At 44.7% G+C, this 19,748-nt stretch overlaps 1 protein-coding gene across 5 annotated transcripts in view; it reads right to left on the minus strand.

Annotated features, from left to right (window-relative positions):
• The window catches only part of SPTBN1 (spectrin beta, non-erythrocytic 1), a 197,324-nt gene that overhangs the window by 5,937 nt on the left and 171,639 nt on the right, over positions 1 to 19,748 (minus strand). For all 5 annotated transcript variants that reach the window (XM_073213209.1, XM_073213215.1, XM_073213219.1 and 2 more), the window contains 14 exons: positions 18,653 to 18,799; positions 17,523 to 17,786; positions 15,984 to 16,208; positions 15,448 to 15,537; positions 15,001 to 15,282; positions 14,203 to 14,333; positions 12,748 to 12,952; positions 11,980 to 12,354; positions 9,730 to 9,974; positions 8,397 to 8,535; positions 7,553 to 7,637; positions 5,628 to 5,824; positions 4,397 to 4,509; positions 3,630 to 3,693 (listed from right to left, as the gene is read on the minus strand). In XM_073213209.1, the coding sequence (XP_073069310.1) occupies positions 3,630 to 3,693; positions 4,397 to 4,509; positions 5,628 to 5,824; positions 7,553 to 7,637; positions 8,397 to 8,535; positions 9,730 to 9,974; positions 11,980 to 12,354; positions 12,748 to 12,952; positions 14,203 to 14,333; positions 15,001 to 15,282; positions 15,448 to 15,537; positions 15,984 to 16,208; positions 17,523 to 17,786; positions 18,653 to 18,799 (2,562 nt within the window). The remainder of the gene's footprint in view (positions 1 to 3,629; positions 3,694 to 4,396; positions 4,510 to 5,627; positions 5,825 to 7,552; positions 7,638 to 8,396; positions 8,536 to 9,729; positions 9,975 to 11,979; positions 12,355 to 12,747; positions 12,953 to 14,202; positions 14,334 to 15,000; positions 15,283 to 15,447; positions 15,538 to 15,983; positions 16,209 to 17,522; positions 17,787 to 18,652; positions 18,800 to 19,748) is intronic.

The raw sequence follows: 19,748 nt of genomic DNA on the forward strand, positions 1-19,748 counted from the left end.
AACAAAGACAGAACCGGGGCCTTCCCCATCACGTGCTGCTTGATCGCGGTGCCTTGCTGCGCTGAGATGAGAAAGCCCAGCAACAGCCAGGCTCCCAGCGGCTCTGACCCTTCAGGCTGGAGACGTCTTCGGGAGCTGTTCTTCCCAAGCTCATTTATATTGTAACCCTCATGGTTTTTTCAGCTTTGGAAATGCAGTAGGGTCTCGATTCATTATTGTTTTCAGCCTGTGTACCATCAACTGTGTACCATTAACTGTAGCGGCCCCTGGCTGATACACCCAGGGTGTGGGTTTAGCGAGTTACTCAAGCTGGGTGTGGCTAACACTTTAGTGGGTTACAGACAACCTGCACCCCTCATACACGGACAAACACGGAGGTGTCAATGACAACGCTCATTAGATACGCCCCCCACCACTGCTGCCCGGAACCAGAATGACACCAAATTAGCAGCAACAATGTCAAGAGGATCAACAGCAGCCTGGCCGCCACTGCTTCAGCGCTCAGGCGTGCCAGCTCATGAGCGGAACCTCTCACTGGGTTTTTAGCTAAGTGGCTGGGTGGGAGTCCGGTTTGTATTTTCTCTATACAAACTATCATTAGCATAGGGGTCTAGGGTGAGTCTGGAGGCTATGCAATTTTAGGGTGTTTCGAATTGGAACCCTGTACCTACACAGCAATATGGTGAATGCAGTCTGAGTGCAGAAAGGTTTGGAGGAAGGGATGCATGGTGGTTCTCCTAGCCTTGCAAGTGACAGCATATAGACATGTGCTTATGAGCAACAGACTATTTAAATATTGCTCTTTTTCCTGTCACCTTTAAAGGAGAGATGAGGAGGGAAAATAACCAAAACACCAAGCCTTGAGTCAAAAGAAAGTGAGTGGATTTTAAAGTTGACCAATCTGTTCTAGTGTGAAATCTCAGGAAACTTCTGGTGAGGAGGAAGTGTGAGTTTGTCTGGAAGGGCTGTGCCAGGCTGAGTCCAGGGAGATATGGGGTTAGTGTGTATAGAAACCAGGTTAAAAAAAATTAGTGCTGCAGGTGTGACTGGAAAACAGCTATAACAGCAATGACCTGGATAGAGGGAAATTTATTGGAAAAAGGCTAGGATTTATAACACTTGGTTAGACTTAAAGGTAGGTGAAGGCCAGGGAGCCTCTTCTGGGGGAAATTCTGCAGCAAAAATTTTTTTCTTTAGAGTTAGCAGGAAAGAGAAAACCCCAAACCAGTATGCAGAGACAATTAATGTTTATGCAAATGAATAACTAGCCAAGAAAACAAGGAAAATAAAAGAACCAAATGAATTTTAATGGACTTGTGCTTAAGCATGCCAACAGACAACACACCACTAGAGACAAACACCAAAAGCAAATCATAGTGCTGTGACCAAACAGTGGGTACATGGGAATGCCCCCCACCCCAGGTTGCTTCTCTTGAGCAATTAGTCCAGAGCACTTTAGTGGCTGGGCACACCTGAGATAATATCTCAATCAGGAGGTGAACAGAAATGCAATGTGACAACTAGTAGCACAAGAAACACCTGATTGGTTTTCTAAGTGCACGAAGCAACACTATTTTCAAGTTCATTAACTTGAGTCTCTGCACTGTAACTCAAAAGGATGAAAAGGCTTTTTTTTCCTTCCAATACAGTTCAATTATTAAAAATTAGTTCTGGCAAGCTACAATTTACAAATCTACATAAAAATCAGCATGAGAACAAATGCCAAAAACAACATAGCACTTCTTTCCTGTGTGCTTATGTGTTTTTTGGTTTTTGTGCCAAAAACAACATAGCACTTCTTTCCTGTGTGCTTATGTGTTTTTTGGTTTTTGTGGGTTTTTTTGGTCTACTGAATACAAAAGGCATAAAATTGGATATTAGTCCTGATGACACAAAATTTAAACATGTATACGGAAACATCACATATATACATATAGATCAATGACACATGTAATTTGGAGCCAGAAACACAAGTCTGGTCTGGGCTCCCTAACAACCAAAGATGAAGCAGAAGTTTTTGCTAAAATGAATTTTGGTGTGTTTTAAGGCAGAGACCCAATAATGGTGCACACTACCCCCAGGACATAAGCAGCTTGGCATCTATCTATATACCCATCTACAGTCACAAGTAGATAGATATGTACATAGAAAATAAGGAAAAACAAACAAGATGCTATATGATGTTATCCTGACAAAAGAAAAAAAAGACATGCATCATGAAATGAAAAGACAAATTAGACTCAACTCATGGAGAACACATTCAAAACAGGTTTCTGATTCTACTAACATCTAAATATGGCAAATGAGCAAATGACTGTCTCCCAAGGCTTTGACGTAATATAGATTTGGTCTGGTTTTATCTTTATCCGTACTAGGAAATCACCTCTTTCATTAGCTTTTATTCCTAAGGAATAGGATTTCTGTGAAAATATTTTCAATCCCTACTGGTGGTCTGATATATGCCATCCTAAGACTATTTATTAGAGAACTCCACAAAAAAAAACATTAAAAAGTTTCAAAATGCATCAGAAGATCTGTACGAGACATACAACAGTTTCTGTCTACAGCGATGCTAAAACTATTTTTGAAGCCAGGAGACATGCAACTGCCCTCCTGGGGGTGGTCCAAGAACTACAGTGTTCAAGTAACCAGAGTGAACCAGATGGCTTCTGTTCAATTTGTCTGAAAACTTTAAACAGTTTGACACTGATGTCATCAACTAAATGGAGACCCAGAAATCTGGTAGACAGGCTTCTGAAACATCCTGAGAACTGCTGTCACCTGCCATGTCCCACACACCAGAGGTGCCAACAGTGGCCAAACAAGGTGGCACAGCGAGCAGCCAGCACCTTGCTCCTGAAGCTGGCTGTGTTCTCTCTTATAAGTAACCCCAGAATTCTCAACCCAGGACTTGGCAGAAAAAAATAAGAGGAGCTGGTTTATAAAAAGTAATACATGATCTGAAGGTCTTAAAAAGTTTTAGAGTCTGTGCCTAAAATTAAAGTTTCCCAAGTAGACCCAACTTCCTTTTTTTGTTTTCAGTAAACAAATACCCTTCATGGAATTCCACACAGCTGACTTTAGGTTTTCATCTCTGTACTAAAAGTCTCCCTCCTCAAACACCAGTCTTCCCAGTTACTACTAAACGATTGCAGGTCAATAACATCTATAAAGGGGGGCTATGTATAGCACAGTACCTCACCTTGTTAGTATAACTGAATATATCATACCTGTCAGAGTCTAGTTTTCTTCTTCATTTTGCTGTAATCTCAATTAATTTCAATTACTCATGTAAGGCTTTCGCTGTAAAATCTTAATAAGGTAAAAAGCTCACAATAAATAAACAAAAAGTAAGTATGTTGCTCTAAGGCATCCATCAGTTAAAAGACTCAAATAAACATGAATTAAATGCAAAACAAATATGAAACCAAGGAAGGCTAGAAAGTAAGTAAAAAACTTTAACACTGTGGGTGATGTAGAAGCCAAAAGGTCAAACCAACAGAATCTGGAAAGAGTGGTTCCTTGACAAATGGTAGTGAACTTCACAGTCCAGACCAAGGCTGGTCACTGGCTGTCCTTCTGCTATTAAAGTTTTTGTAGTTTTGGTAGGTTTGAGAGCGGTAACTAACCCGTGGCGATCCCTGTTCAGCTGGCAAACCATTCTGGGAAACTTGCTCTCCTTTTGAAGAATCCCTGTTAGGCAAAGAAGGAAAAGAAGACAGAGAGGGAAGGGGAAGGGGAAGGGAATTAGAGGAGGAGGACAGTAAGAGAGAAGGGGGGAACAACAAGTGGGTTTCAAAATAGGTTTTTATTTCTATATTTCTCAGAAAAACATAAACAATTCTCTTCAACATGATATAATTTCTTTCCAAGTATTTCAAACTGACTCTACATAGAAAGTGAAGACTAAAGTATGCTCCCCTGCCCCCCACCAAAGGCAGCAATAATTGCTCTGATCACAGCAAAACAAATAGCCTTTCAGAAACAGAAAATAATTTGCCCTTCACGTGAAGTTACCAAGAACTTTCAAAAATCAACATCCAGTCACTGGCCTGAAATGTGTGTGGGTGGTTCTTAATCATATGGATATTATATGGCAACTTAATCATCTGGGAATTCTGAGTGAGAGCGTGCGGGTGCCTCAGCACAAATGCAGTAGAGAGAGTGCTGTCTACATTCCACTTCTGCCTCCTACATAAGTTTCACTGTGGGCAAGTCAGTGTTCTCAAATGCTCTCCAGCGCTGACTATACAGATTCTAAACATTCTACAGAAATAATTAACAGGAAGGGCACATGTGGTTAAGTCCAATGTAGCACAGGCTTAGAAAAGATGCTCCCTAAACCTCACTTGCCACTAAAGCTAAGACTCAGCAAAGCGAGCTGCCTGGGACTCACCACTGCTGCTGGGACTCAGTCTCCTCAGAAACCTTCGCACTTGGCTCGGGAGACGGCGGCCGCCTCTTTCTCTCCTCTTCCTCTTGCTGTCTGCGCACTTCCAGTAACTCCAACTGAGGGAGAACATGGTGATGTTCAGCAGAGCCCCAAACTCTGCCTGTTTTAAGGAAAGAGCTCTAGATGAACCCAGAAAGCCCTCCTGTCTGAGTTTTCTACATGGATCACACTGGACAACCAGAAGCTCTAACATCCTAAGCAAAACGGTATTAGAGTCATATGCAGTACAATCCCGAACTACAGGAAACAGAGGTCTGAGTGATGAAACAGGTCTGTTCCATGGGCTGGCCAGATCCCTGCGAACTATTCTGTGTCCCCCGGGGTGCCGGCTTTAATTTCTACATGAACTATGCAGCTCTCAGCTTAGCTTAGAAAGTACCTGAGCCTCAGGGCCAATGCTATACTTCCGTCAGAGCTCAAACACCACTGAGACCTGCAATAATTCTCAAGGAGGCATCTTGTGCTGCAGTGGGGATTCATGTTCAACCAAAACCCAAACAACACATTAAAAAAGTCAGAGAACAGTCTCCTTGAAAGCAAGCCAATTCATGAGCAATATGCATGCACCAAAAGTATCCCATTATTCCATTTTATCACAAAAGTAAGTATGCAGGTATATTTAAATCCCCAGAATTGCAAAAGTTGGGAAGAACAACATTTGTGTATACTGTAAAGACTCAGCTTTCTACCAGGAGTGCAAGTCTTGGGAAAGAAAATACCAGTGAAGAAGCCCCATTCTAGGGCCTTTACGTTGGCAGAAGAAATGATCAGGAATAGGGAGACCTTTCAGTGGTCTCGGATAAATCTGCTATTTAACAGGAAACCTAATTCTGAAATTCTAAAGAGAACTATAAGGCTATGCTCCATAGAAACCAAAGCTTCTATGAGATATAAGAAGAAAAGCAGATCAAAAGAGAAAAGCAAACCCCATTAATCAATTCCCAGGCAGAAGGCTATTGTAAGTGATCATAAATCTAGGTGCCCCTGAAGTGAACTAGTAGCCCTCAACAGTCTCCCCAGGTCTTTTACCCAGAGAGCCACCAATTTCAGGAAGGTCCTTACTGCTTTTAAAAACAGAGCAATAATGGGAATTCTCCAGTCTAGGAGGCGAGCAGGAAAAGGAAGCTGCCCATGAGAACTAACAGGCAAACCCCACCATCCAGCAGCCACTTACTGTTGTCAGCCTCTCCAGGGCAGAGAACCTCTCATCCCAGGTTGCTGCAGACTTTTCAAAAGCCTCATGGCGCTTGATGAGCTTCTCCACCTCGTCCACGCTCTGGCCTATTTCTCGGCTGGATAGGTATGGCTCCTGTCCGAGCAGCCAGGCCTCGGCCACACTGGCATCCCTTGAGAACTGATGGACCTCCAAAACTGCAGAAGGTACCAAGAGTGAGTACAGGCAAGAGGACTTGGCAGTCGGAGGTGGTGCTGCCCTCTGGTGGCAGCTGCCTGCACAACCAGTTTACAGGCGAAATGAGTACTGTCCAACTCAAATGCGATGTGAGCTCCGTGCACAGCTTTTCTAGTAGCTACTTTAAGGTTTAACAGGTGGCAGTAATTTCAAGAGCGTATTTCACACAATCTGACATATCAAACGGTTATTTCAACATGCAACCAGCATAAAAAATTTAACATGTTATTTTTTTTCTTTGAAATCCAATATGTATTTCATCCTTATAGTACACCTCAATTTGGACCAGTCATATTTCAGGTTCTCAAGAGCCATGTGTGGACAGTGGCTAGTGTAGTGGACAGTGCAGGCCTCGAAGGCATACTCTGTTTACTCTGCCCTACTTCACTGAGGTAAGCCTCAGAGCCCTGCAGGAATTCACAGTCTACATGCAACTGGACTATGCTGATGGAGCAGGCATTCACAAATCACCCTTTTTGGGGTGGCAGTTGTTCTTTTTGGGGGCTGAGATAAGGGAAGGATATGAGGAGCATTATAGAAAGTGGGAACAATTTGCGCTAAGGCACAACTTTCACTGCAGTTATGGGAAGGCAGGCAAAAACTCAGCCTCATACTATAGCCAGCATTAATTTTCATTACATCTCGAGAAGCAAGGCTTGGGACCATTCAGGTAAGAAATTGACTGCAGGCAGCATCAGTGTCCCCAGAGGTTGCCAGCCAACTCTTTTTATCCCCCCTGGCATCCCCCAGCATAGCCACAGGGAGAAGGTGCCATACTAGGGCTTTGTTGCCTATCGTGCATGCCCAGCATACATACAGCCTATTGTCTAGTTCACAGCAGAATGTTAACATGGGTTTTGCTGACATCAACTTAACCCTAGCAATTCTCAAAATTTACAGACCAAATCCCGATCCAAAGAATGGTCAAAAGTGGGATTTCTTTTTCAAAAGAGGGCCCAGGGCCCAAAAAGGTGAGGTGCCTTCAGTAGGTCTTTTCATACCTTTTAGAAAAAGCCCCTTAGATTCTGCTTCTAGTAAGCAGCCTTGGTGTGTGAGAATGAGGTTATAATATGGATGACAAAGCCCAGAGCCCCAAACACAGAAAGGCAAGGTAGCAAATAATGCTTGAATTGAGCTGCCTTCTGTATTCATACCACACATTCCTTTATAAAGTGAAATTAAAAATAGAATCTACTCTGAAGGTCACTCTTGGGAATACAAAAAAAAATATGTAACACTTAGAATAATTTCCAGAACCCTTACAGTTGCTAACTTATATTACGCTATCAACCTTCTACTACGAGCACCGAATGTAAGCCCTAACTGGCCAACTTCCACCTTCTTGACTCTACAGAAACAATTCTTCTTAAAGGTAATAGGCGAAGGTGGGGTGGAAAGTAGGGGATGCTTCTGTCTGTATTCTCCCAGAAAGACACTGAATTCTGTCATTCCCGTGATGTCCGTAAAGAACACTCAAACCCCACCTAAAACACGGAGATCAATTATGGAGTGGAAAATTAAGAATATGTCACAGGTAACTACTTAAAAATACTTATCATGAAGTGGTGAAATAGGGCATTAAAACAGGACTTAGCACTCCAAAAATCATTAAGTGATAATATCACATCAAATCAATTAGAGCATGAAAATGAACTCTAAAAGAACATAAAGATGAAGTATGTCCTTACTCAATCTTAACCATTCCCATCGGTCTTCCCACTTGTCAATCATTTCTTTTCTCTTTTCTGTCAACTGTAGTAACTTTTCCTTGATCTGTGAGAAAACAAAGACCACAGGGACATGTTAATAGAATGTACCACATCTCCTAGTTTTCCTCTTGATGGGCACTTCACGTATGAAAAATATATTTGCTGTAGAGATCACCACTAGGCTGGAAAATATCTAAGGACTGCTCAGTCCATCTTTGTACTGGGAGGAGAGAGAAAACATGGCAATGTCCCTTCCAGAAGGGGCTGAGAGTTGGGGTAGGCTTTACCCAGAGCTGCTTTATCATGAGGGGGCCAATAATGCACTTCCCCCGCAACTCTGGGACTGCCTATGACATACACACTCAGGAAGAAAGGCATAGCGAGAGGTGCAAAGCCCTGATTCTCTGAGAAAACACCCACTCCCTTGAAGGGGGACATCCACTAAATCATTCACCTCTTTATTACCATCATCCTAACCTGAATTGGCAACTGCTAAAGAGCCAACTGACCTAGGGTACACGCTGTGGAGAAGGGTGAAGGCAGGGACAGTGCTGATGGAGGAAGTGGGGGGACGAAACTTCAACCTGGGGCTCTCAAAAATTGTCTTCCGTGCCAGATTTATTTACTTGCTCTGTGCCTAGTCTTATGTAATTGTCGTACTCTAAACACACAGGAAAGCAGCAGTTTTTAAATGTAAGTATATATTAATGTAAATATATATTTCTATGTACATGTACACACAAAGATACTCACAAAATAAAGTTGTTTTACATGTTACCTGTTCCTGCTCACCCTAAAGCTCCAGAGCAAAGTGATGTCCTACCTCCTCAGATGCATAGTGCTTTCTTGCCAGCAGTGATTTCCCAAGTTCAATGCAGGTTGTGAAACTGTCATTACGAGCATCAATTTCAGCCTTGATACCTTGATGATTATTCATTAGTAGTTCAACAGATGATACATCCCTAAAATTAGACAAAAATACCTCCTTTAGGAGATAAAGCCTTTCAAATGTTTAGGTTTCAAAACATGTAATTAATTTCAAGGAAACTGTTTAACAGCACAATTTGCCTCTCGGGTCTGATTTATTATCTGAGCTCAGGCTGGGTCACTAGGGCTTAATGCCTGACGACACTGTAAATCAAGACCAGCTTTGCAGCCTGACGTTTAGGATAAAGCTATGTTCATTGTGTGTGTACCTGAACAACTCAAAATGGCTGGTAGGCAAGTACCAAAGAAGCCACTGCATTTCTGTTCGAATTTTACTTTGAAATGCAATTCAGACTCTTTTCAAGCAAGTAGAGACGCAGGTGTCCGCACTGTTCCCCAACGAGTCAGGAGCCAAAGGTTCAGGATGTGTGTTCCAAAGAGCAGCTGACATCGCTCCTTATTCAGATGTGAAGAGGCACACAGGGTGAGAACCAACTTGGAAATCAAGGGCTGGAAGAGCTGTGGGAGCTCCTCATGGGTAAAGACCTACAGACAGACAGGTCCCTATCTAGGAAACACATTTGCTTCTCATATATGTGATGACAATATTTCTTCTCTCAGGGCACAGCTCGTTTCTCCATCACAGAGCGGGCTGGAGCCAGCAGGGTGACTGGAGGCTGTGTGTGCCTGCTTGTTCATCTATTAGCTTCTCTTCACTACTTCACATGAAATACAGCCAGAGAAGATACATAACAAACACTAGGTAACAGTCTTAAGATGCTATTAAAACAGGTAGCTGAGATTAAGAAACACCTATAGTAGTATATGAAAAGAGATAGGGTCGTTTTGGATCTGAAGGACCTAATGTATATGCAAAAAGAACTCAGAAAAACCATCTTGTTCCAACAAGAAGGTAGAGGTAGACATGCCAAAGGCATGTGGCTGCATGAAGCATGAGGTCCGCAGACAGGGCAGGAGGACCTGGTGACCATGGAACCCAGGAGCCGGGGTGTGGGGAAGGGTGCAGAAATGAGGAAGTCTCAGCAGGGCTTAACAATCCTGGGCTCCTCATCCCAGGACAACAGAAGCAGAGGTGGCCCCCAAAACTCCCACCGCCCCAGCTCTGGCCTCACAACTTTCAGGCAAGGCCCCAGGATCTCTCTGGATCTACAAATTAACTGGGGTCAGTTAGCCAGATATCCTCATGCCCAGGAGGCCAGGAGTTTTACCTTGGCTTCTCCTGGGCTTCGATCTGCCGGATGACATCCTCCATCCACAGCATGAGGTCACGCACCATGCTGAAGAAGCGGAACTTGTCCCCAGTGTCCACCAGCCTCACCCTGCGGCCCTCACAGGCATCCAGCAGGGCCTTCCAGGCTTCTAGGACTTCGTTCTCCCGCTTCTGGATGTCATCGGCCTTGTCACCTGCATAGGCTGCCTGGAGGCGGGCTGCATCTTCCTGCAGCTGCCTCACCTGCCAGGCCAGAGGGGAGACGAGCCATGTCAGATGGCGGGGGCCTTCTCCCACCACCCCACCATGGCCTCCACACGCGCCACTCATGGCTCTGCTTGTGCATTAACGGGAGCACCAAGCCAAAATGGGGCCCCCGTCCCCCGAGAGGCTCACAATCTCACTGGGGAGATTCAAGTCAGAGAAACCAGAGTTTACTATAAATGCACTGAATGACATTATAAGTTCTGCATCAATGACAAGACAAATGAAATGCCACAGGAATGTAGGCAGCAGACCTCGACAGGTCCCCTGGAGGTGACTATTTAAGATGGCACAAAAAAACACATGGTACATATCCTGATGTATTAAAGAATGAACAGCCAATCAACTCCTGCAGTCTACAGATGTTTTAGCCATGAATGAGAAACTGCTGTGAGTAACTCATTTTGGAACACCTTTTCCATTGCTATGTGATATATATGTCCCCTCTAAGAGCTCTCACAGTGGGACATTTCAACTTGAAAAACATAAAAATGCAGCACTAATGTAGATGCAAAAACTGATTGATGTCAAAGTAAGTGAAATTCTAACTAGCCATATTTCAACAAAAACTTTGCAGAACAGGAAATGTACATGGGTCTCATGAAAAGATGCTACAAGGATATACTGTAATTTATCATATATTAGTTGGCAAAAACTCAAGTTTGATGATTTACCTGCCAGGGAGCCAATTCATTGTTGAAAGGACAGTAAGTTACAGCTGAAAGGATAAGGCACACACAGTACCCATCAAAATTACAGGTGCATGTACCTTTTGATACTGCGATTGGAAGCCCTTACAATGAATGCACAGTGGGCCCTTTTAAATTCTGCTTCATGCAGACCCCCAGCCGCTCCATATATTTCAAATATCTTCTCAATACCTTCTACCCCCACCTTGGTGGAAAAACTGAAGCCACCTGATCTGAACAGAGCCCCAGCTGTGATCTGAAAGCCTCTAGAAGGGAAAAATTAAGGGGAAGTGAGAAGACAATGGCAGTAAAGGTGCCCCCCACCCCCAGAGCACCCCAAATAACGGCAAGGCTGCCACACTAGATCGGGGTCAGCCCAAGTCAGATCTGCCTGTTTTTCTAAATACAGAGGCAGTGGTACACAGCCATGCCCTTTCATTTTCATGTCTATGGCTGCTTTATGCTACAACGGTAGAGCTGAGTAGTTTCAACAGGGACCGTATTTCCCCCCAAGCCACAAATATTTATTACCTGGGCTTCTACAGATCTTTGCTGGCCCTGGCACTACATTATTAGTGTGCTCCTAGTGGACAAAAATAAAACCCCTCATGTATTCATAGCTGGCGTCTTAAATAAAACTGAATTCTTCTCTAGGATCATGAAATTTAGGGAAAAAACCTTGTTTTTCATCTCAAAGACAGTAAGACTAAACAAGAAACTGTACAGAGACGAGAGAGCAAACCAGGGAGGCATTATACCGGATTCTTACTGTTATAATGCAATCACTTTGTCAGACATCTTTTACATAGTCTTAGTGTTAGCCTTTTTATAGTGGGGGGGGGGGGGGGGCGGGCAGGAAGACCAGGTATGTTAAAAACCTAAGAATCTTGTTTTTCCTCTTTCTGGATATAAAACTAAGACCCTGGTTGATGGAAAATAGTAATAAGGTATTGTTCTGGAAATTATTCTTGATAGATATGCTAACATAATGGAAATTCTTGTTGAAAGGCAACTTGCAAATGCTTGTGTGTGCATCTGGTTTATTTACTTGAATCATGGGGATGTTCATCTAACCATGTCTGCAAACACGGCAAACTCAGATGGTGGGTTTTGAGGTCTCCCAGATGGAGACCCATGGCAAGGTGCCTGGATGCATGCATACGTGTGCATTTGATTTGGACAATTCTCTGAGCAATGTTTTGAGGAGCTAAGGAGTGGAGATCCTCAGAGATGCCTTAAGGCGCTGTATGGAAAGAAAACATCCCCCACAATCCCTGGGTAGGTCCCCCACCCACCTGAGTGCCCAGGGCCTGGATGTCATGCTCAAATGTGGTGTGCATTCTCTGTAAGGTCTCAACGGTGTTCTGATCTCTCCCAAGCTCCTCGGGGAGCTTCTTGTGTTTGTCCTGTATGCGCCCAAAGATCTCCTTGGCGTCATGGTAAAACTTATGCAGTTCATAGGAGGCAGCAAGAATCTGTGTTCTTGTGTCAATGAGCTCCAGGAGGTCAGCCCAGGCTTCATTGAGCCCGTCCTTCCACTCAGCAATGGTGGCGGCATCTGAATGTCCAGAGTTGATGAGTTCATCTGCCATGTGATTGACCGTGTCCACACGCTCCTGTCCAATGTTCCCTGTGTCTCGAGCAAATTCCCGGAATCGTTCTTGTAACATCTGAAACAGGGATGTGCATAAAGAAATTAGTGAGACTAGTGTGAACATTATTTTTTGACCACATGAATGCCCTCTGATCACATGAATGAATGATATGTGTGACCTAGCAAACAGAGAGTAGCTTTAAACCTCTTATCAATCAGGCTTCCTTCTTACTCAGTGTAGCAAAGTAAGATGTTGGCTCCATCTCCTTTCACTACTGGAGAAGAGGGCACAGAGGGGTTAAACAACGTAGTCAAAGTTGCCTGGTGATAAAAACATGAAGCTGAAACTAAACCGCATGACCTTTGATTTGATTCCAGGGTGTTTGGTCTGTTCACAGACAAGGAATGCAAATGGCCCTCTGCACCCCTCGCTCATTGCAGCCATCCATGCTGTGCCCAGAGTACTTGCCGTGACATGCTCGTAGTCCTGCCCCAACTCATGCGACCCTGCGACCACCTCCCTCTCGGCGATCCACTGCTCCAGGTCATCCACCTCTCGGTTGAGCTGGAACAGCCTGTGCCTCTCGTCCAGCTTGCCTCTCCTCTCTTCAGCAAGGTCCTTCAGACCAGCGTACAGCTTATCCACTTTGGATTGCCGCATGCTGATGCGCTCACTGAAAAAGAGGGGGCGGAGGCAAACAGAGGACCTTAAGTGTCATAATTTCTTCAGGGAGAAAACAAATGAGGTAAAATGCCAAGAGCGCAAGTATGTAAAAATTTCTTGAAGGAAACTTCTGGTTAACCTCTTTAGCCTTCAAAGTAAAACCCTAAAATTTGACCTCAACTTCAAGTAATGAAGAGCGAACACGTAAACTGAACAGTAACTGAGGCCGAAGGCCACCCTGACTGTGGTGGTGGAGGGAGGGGAGCCCTATCTCTGTATGGCTGGCTCTGTATGTCAGGATTTTCTCTGATGTTAAATGTCAATGCAAAACCCAGGAGTGTTCTCCCTTTCTCAGATACCAGGCTGCCAAAGAGACACATGACATCCCTGTCTGGTGCACACCATGACATCCTCCAGGCCGCGTGCTCTCCACCAGGAGCGCAGCCCTCGCTGCTCCTGCTCCGTGGGTTGGGGAAAGCTGCAGCCCCTCCCTCCAACTTCTCCATAGGAGGCCTCTCTTGGAGGAAGACAAGGACTGGCTGATGCCCCTCCCTAGAGACTAGGAAGGCCCCTCGCCTGGGAACCCTGATGATGAACACCCAAAGGCCCACCCCCACACACAGCCACCAACCTCACCTCCGGCTTGCCCTGGTCAGTGCATAGACACAATCTGCTGACTTTCTGAGTCATGAACGGCAGGTACACAGAAGGCTTCAAATGACTACCATGAAGTTAATGTGTGAGCCTGGCATACAGTCAGGGAGTACCACACCTACATTTTTTTCCCTCTAATTCCTGAGGCATTTAAAGGACTTGATGTATAAAGAGTTAGAAGCTGTATCATTTTGTTCTTGGGAGCCCTTTTTTTGATAGGCCTATGTATTATCTATCATTCCTCTTAAATCTAGTTAACTACTTCCCTAAACTGGTTAACTTTTCAATCCAAAGGTTAGTGGCTTTGATAACCAGTATCTGTGCAAGTCCATCTACACTTTCAGTTCCTGACACCAGTAACCTTTCAATGTGGCCTTAGCTAATAGGAGATAGTTAACCCACAAGAGCCATTTCCTAATACAACAGTTTTTACTCTTCCTAGCCTGCACAGGACTACTGGGTCTTTTTAAAAGAGTGCTTCCCGAAGACCTACATTACCATTTACTCAAGACAGATGCCATGATCATCTTTTGCATGGGTCAGAATAAGAGGCCCTTGATGGGAGCAAATGACAGGCTGGCCTCATTTGCACAAAACGGCACCCACCTTTCAGGATGGCCATCAGCCACCAGGGCCCGGCTGGTCTGAGAGAGCTGGTGCACTGTCTCCGCATAGTCCTCCACAGCTTGTTCCAGAATCTGGTGCTTCTTCAGCATGGAGACGGCACTCTGCTCATCCTGGAAAGAGGGGACTGTCACAGCCACAGCACCCCCTCTGAGCCAAGGTCTCCTTGGAGGGGACCAGCTGGCTGCACGGTGGGGCAGGGGCAAGAATCATCAGGAAGAGAAAACCCACAAACGTGCGATACGGGCAGTGCTGTGAGGCATTTCCAGAGAATCAGTTCGGACTGGACTGGGGCCTCTGGAAGACGAGCAGGGGGCTAACACAGCACGACCAGACCTGCCTGAGGAATGAGGCAAAGCCAGGAAACCAATCCCCTGGCTGGCTCAAGCCCTTGGTCTAACTGGTGGGTAGATAACAGCATTCTGGAACCTTGAAATACTTTCAAATTGTCTCAAAGCATCTTGTAAAGGTTATTAGCTAGAGAGAACAAGAAAGATTCTGATACATATCTATTAAAAAAGAAAGAAAAAAGGCAGGTTGGATGAACCCAGTCTTAATGGCATACCAGGGTTCACACAAGACAATTCCGTATCACGGGGAAATAGCCAGATTCTGGTCACCTTCAGGCGCTATCGTGCCCCCATGACACTTACACGTAACAGTGAAATGTTTCAAAGCCACAGCCACCAGCAGAAACAAGGTTGGGGTCTGAGTCTGAGCCTCCCTGGGGGCAGTAATGAGACTCTGCTTCCTTCGGGGAGGGCCAGAACCCTCTCTCACCTTGGCCTTCTCCTCAGACATCATGTACAGCTCCTGCTCGCTCATCCACGCCTCGGCCTCAGCCGCGTCAAAGTAGTATTGCTGGGCCCTGTGCGCCTCCTCTAGCCGCCTGTGGCGCCTCTCTGTCTCCTCGATGAGGAGGCCCCACAGCTGCTTCAGGTCAGCGAGCCTCTGCCGGATAGCCTCGGCACTGAGGCTGCTACTGTCGGTGACGATGTTTTGGCTCCTCTCAAAGATGTCATCGATACGAGGCTGGTGCCCCTGGATTTCTTTCTGGAGGGTCTGTGAGTGTGGGGAACACACAAAAGTCTTACTCACCTCCAACACCAGGCTGTTTCATGAGGGCCAAGGGGGAACCACAAGCCTTCACAAGTCTCTCCCATTCCCTGCCTTGTAATATGGAGCAGCTGTTTATCAGAATGAGCTAGCCCAAGCAGAAACGCTTACCTGATTTTTCTTTATTAACAGCTGCACAGTCTGGAGGTTGTGGCCATGATCCGTGGAAGTTGCCAAAGGCATCCTCTCTCCAACCCACAACTGCAAAGAATTGTGAACAGGTGGTCAAGGACCACTTGGAGAGAACAAATATCTGACACAAACATGTGCAGCCAGGAGGCCAGCCTGAGAGGGTGTGCTCGGTGCTATGAGGAAAGGGCTGCCTGGGGAGCAAGCCTATCTCCTGCACAGGGTGGGGGCTAGTAGTCTAGGCTGTACTTCATCCTTAATTCTGCACTTGTCCTGAGTCCTCATTCTTATTTTTGTAAGTACTATTCTAGGAGCAATGAAACTCCAGGTATCTTCTAGAAAACCAGACAGAAAAACGGCGTCACATCTTGTGTGAATACCCAAGAACATGGGATTTAATAACTCAGCTCACTAACATGGCCCAAGTTGAGTGCAACAGAGAAGTGAGACATGGGATCCGGGCAGGACAGGCATGGAGGTTTACAGAAAAGCAACTTGTGCAGCAAGGGTCTACTCACAATCTCGTCTTCCACATCCCTGTTGAACTGATGGATTTCTTTGGAGGCCAGCAGGTTATGCTTCCTTTCGTTCAAGGGCTCTAGCAACTCAGTGAACTTGGTCTGCACGGTGAGGCGCTTGCTGTCCACCTCGTCGGTGCTTTTCCCCTCCTGACTCAGGGCCTGGGCCTGGCTCTGGAGCTCTTCAATCTCTTTCTTTCGAACTTCCATCTGATTCTCCAGCATCTGAGGGTAGAAAGCAGAGCAACAACCTTCACACCAAGATACGGAAAACAGACAGCCTTATAAAATGCTTGCCTTTGAAGCACTGGCTGAAATAGAAGATTGAGGAATATTAATTTATACAGTGGGGAGCCCAAGAAATGGTTCCTAGCATTTATCAAACTATCAATTAGCCTCTACTTTGTCAGCTCACTGTTTAAAACTTGGGAGCAACATTCAAGTTTATCCAGGAACTTAGGAGGCAAACAACAGGGGAAATAGGAATTAATTATGAGAAAAGGACAGAGTTCAACTGCTGCTCAGAAGCCATAAGAGGTTTGACCATCAGGAAGAAGTAAATTTTTGAGGTTCCAGTTCTTTTAGGCAAGGATAGCTATTATTATCTTCCCTCAATGTCTTCAATCAGAAAGCTGGTTATTCTTTTTAAAAATGTTGAGTAATTAGCTGAAAACACACTAATTGTTTATTTACATGAGGAAAACAGGCAAAAGTCAAAGCAGAGGTGTGTCACGCAGGAAGCATCACACTGGGAATAAATATACTGAGAGTTTAGAGACAAGGGGGTCCTTTCTGGGAACAGACTCCTCTAGCAGGTAGGGGTGTAAACAACAGTGACTAAAAGCCACCCATAAAAAATTCCATGATACAGATCAGTTGAAGAGAGTAGGAGGAAATAATGTAGCAAAAGGAAGGGTAGGTGTCACTTGGAAGAAACAAGCTTCAACACTGGGCAAAGACACTTTTGCAGAGACTAGTTATAAGCAGACCGTTGGGCCTGGGACTCAGCCATACACTGCAAACCCAGCCAGGAGAGCCAGTGGAAGATTCTGCCACCAACATGCTTTCTCAACCTCGCTGGAGCTGTTTTTCTTGTAAACTTGACGTAGATTCATTTTCCCTTAAGGGCATTCTCTCATGATGTAATAACAAGAAATTTCTTTTATTATCCAAAAAGTACTCTGAACAACTCAGATAACCATCGCATATATAGACATTATCCAGCAGAGTATGCAAACACAATTATTTTCCTTTATGGAAATTGTGGAACTGAATGAATATCTCGTCAGCTGTTAAATGGTGATACTATCCATCAATTTTATTATGACAATAATAAAAAACCATTCCCATGCCCAGACACACAATCTTCTACTAATACTGTGTGTTTCCAGTCGGTTCTGAAAATGCTGGACACTCTGCTGGGTTCAAATTTCAACATGTAAGATGGGAAGGCTGAGAACACAGTGGCTGAGGGGACCATAAAGACTATGACAATAAAACAGGAAGAGCTCAAAAAACGTGGCCGTCTCGCCCACTTGCCTGTTGCTTTTTCAGCAGGATGTTGACGCTGGTCAGGTCTTTCCCATAGTCATCGGACTGAATCTGACTCTCCAGTCCGTGCAGCCATTTGTCCAGATCTGCACAGCTCTGCGTGAAAAGTTCAGCCTTGTTTGCATCAAAGAGCCGCTGGGCCTTGGTCTGGGTGGTAGATTCAAGGACTTCCCACATTTTATGTAAACCAGTGAGTTTCTCCTTCACCACAGCTTCTGTCTCGGGCTTTTCTGAAATGAGCTGCATTCCTTCCTGGAAAACATAGCGTCATTTGCTAGAGAACAAACATTACTGTGAAAAACAAACCTAGGATACTCTATCTGAGACTTACCCACTCATTACACACACACACACAGTCTTCCACATGAAGTTACTGCTTAATAAAATAGACAACAGCCTTGTCTACACATACTTTTTGGCTTTCATGGGAGTCAAGCAGGAAGTGCCTGCTGTACACTGAAATAGTTTCTACTGGAGCACTGAGACATTTAATGCTACTATCCTAATACTTCATGCCCTCCACTCTACCCCCAAAAGACCGTAACATGTTATTTTAACTGTTAATAGACTGAAATAATGTTAAAAGTGTGAGGAAGAAAGAGGATTGACATCCATGTTCAGTAATGCTGCACAGAATCTCCCTGTGCCAAAATAGCACATCTTAAATTATTATAGTACCTAGTATACAGTAGTCATATGAGAAAAACTGAGAAAACTTAAAACATATACTACTTCTAAGTTCTGTGCAAACTGGATCTGATCAGTCTCTGTCATGGTCACACACATAACAGGATCAATAGTGGGGACTCTGTCCACGGGTCTCACTGTCCATCATCTACAAAAGGTGAGATACACAAGAGAAACCAAACACCTAGTATTCATTAAAAGACAAATCAAGCGATTTGTATCATCTGGTTGGGTTTCTGCTTGACTCCTTCCTGCTGGGTGAGGTCAGGAACTGTAAGTGGAAGGGGATTGCTACCAGCTGTGTGACTTCTGTATGTGATCAGATTTGACTCAAACACAAGGGAGAAATATGCTATACAAGTAAGAGTCATTTCTACCCAGTTTACTTCCACACCTCAGAAATGCTGGCCTCATTAAACATTTTGGCTCACCTTCTCAATTTTGTCAAGCCATTCTTTGTTAGATGCTAGTTCTGCCATAAATGCCTGATGTTTTAACCATTTACTGTGCAGATTTCTGGCTTCGTCGTAAGACATGTCCTGGGCAGTAAGCATCTTTTCATTGATCCAGAGAGACAGCTAGGGAAACAAAAATCAGGATGGTTTCAGAGATTGTGATCACAGATGTCAGCCTTTTTTGCTGCTGGGAAAGAATTGTGCTATGTCGTATTATGCACACTGCACAGGTTTCCATGTCAACAGACAACCAAATATTTACTTTACAATTCTGACCCGTCTGACAGGTATCTCCACTGCAAGGAGGCTGTACCTGAGCCTTATTTCAAACTGTGCATTTAACATTAAATCCAGAAGTACAAAAGCTCTCTGAGCCAGCTTTCGAAGTGTTGGGCCCCCATAACCAGCTTTTCCCCCAAAAGTCATGTGTTTAAAATTCTGCCCTAACCGGTCCAAGTCACAACCTTCTTTCTATTCCAAATACTTAAGCCAGCAATACCATGTTGATCAAGACTGTCTTTTACTCTATTCTGTAATATTTTTACCCTTTCAGTCCTTTCTATTATTTAAAAAACCTGCAAACTCAGCTGTTCTATCTCCTGCTCCAAGAATGCAAAAAGGCGTAAGTAACTTGCTCACTGTATAGGTAAGGCAAAACTGATGCCCTCTCAATGTTTCCTTCAAACTTGAGACACCTACACCTTTTTTTCTATAGCCTCTATTACTCTAACCAGTCTTCCATGCAGACCAAGAACACTTCACAGTCTACTTGGATCTGAACTCTGGAAAGCCTTGCAAAGCCTGCCAGAGGCTGACAGCCTGGCAGAAGGAGTTCTTGCATGAGGCTCTGGCCCTGGATACCCCACTCTTGCTGGATTTCACCCCCGTTTGCCCAGCTCCTTACTGCCTGCCTGTAGTTGGCCCGGGTGGGGTCCTCATTCCTAGCCTACACACAGCACTAACCCAGGCAGAGCTCTGTGCCTGCCCAGGCGGAACACACACAATGGAATGCAGGCTCAGCCCAGAATAGAAGCAGATGTCTTAGACTGTGTTCCTTCTCCTGTGTGACCAC

The sequence above is a fragment of the Manis javanica genome, chromosome 1, assembly GCF_040802235.1.
Source record: "Manis javanica isolate MJ-LG chromosome 1, MJ_LKY, whole genome shotgun sequence".
Classification (NCBI taxonomy): Eukaryota; Metazoa; Chordata; class Mammalia; order Pholidota; family Manidae; genus Manis; species Manis javanica.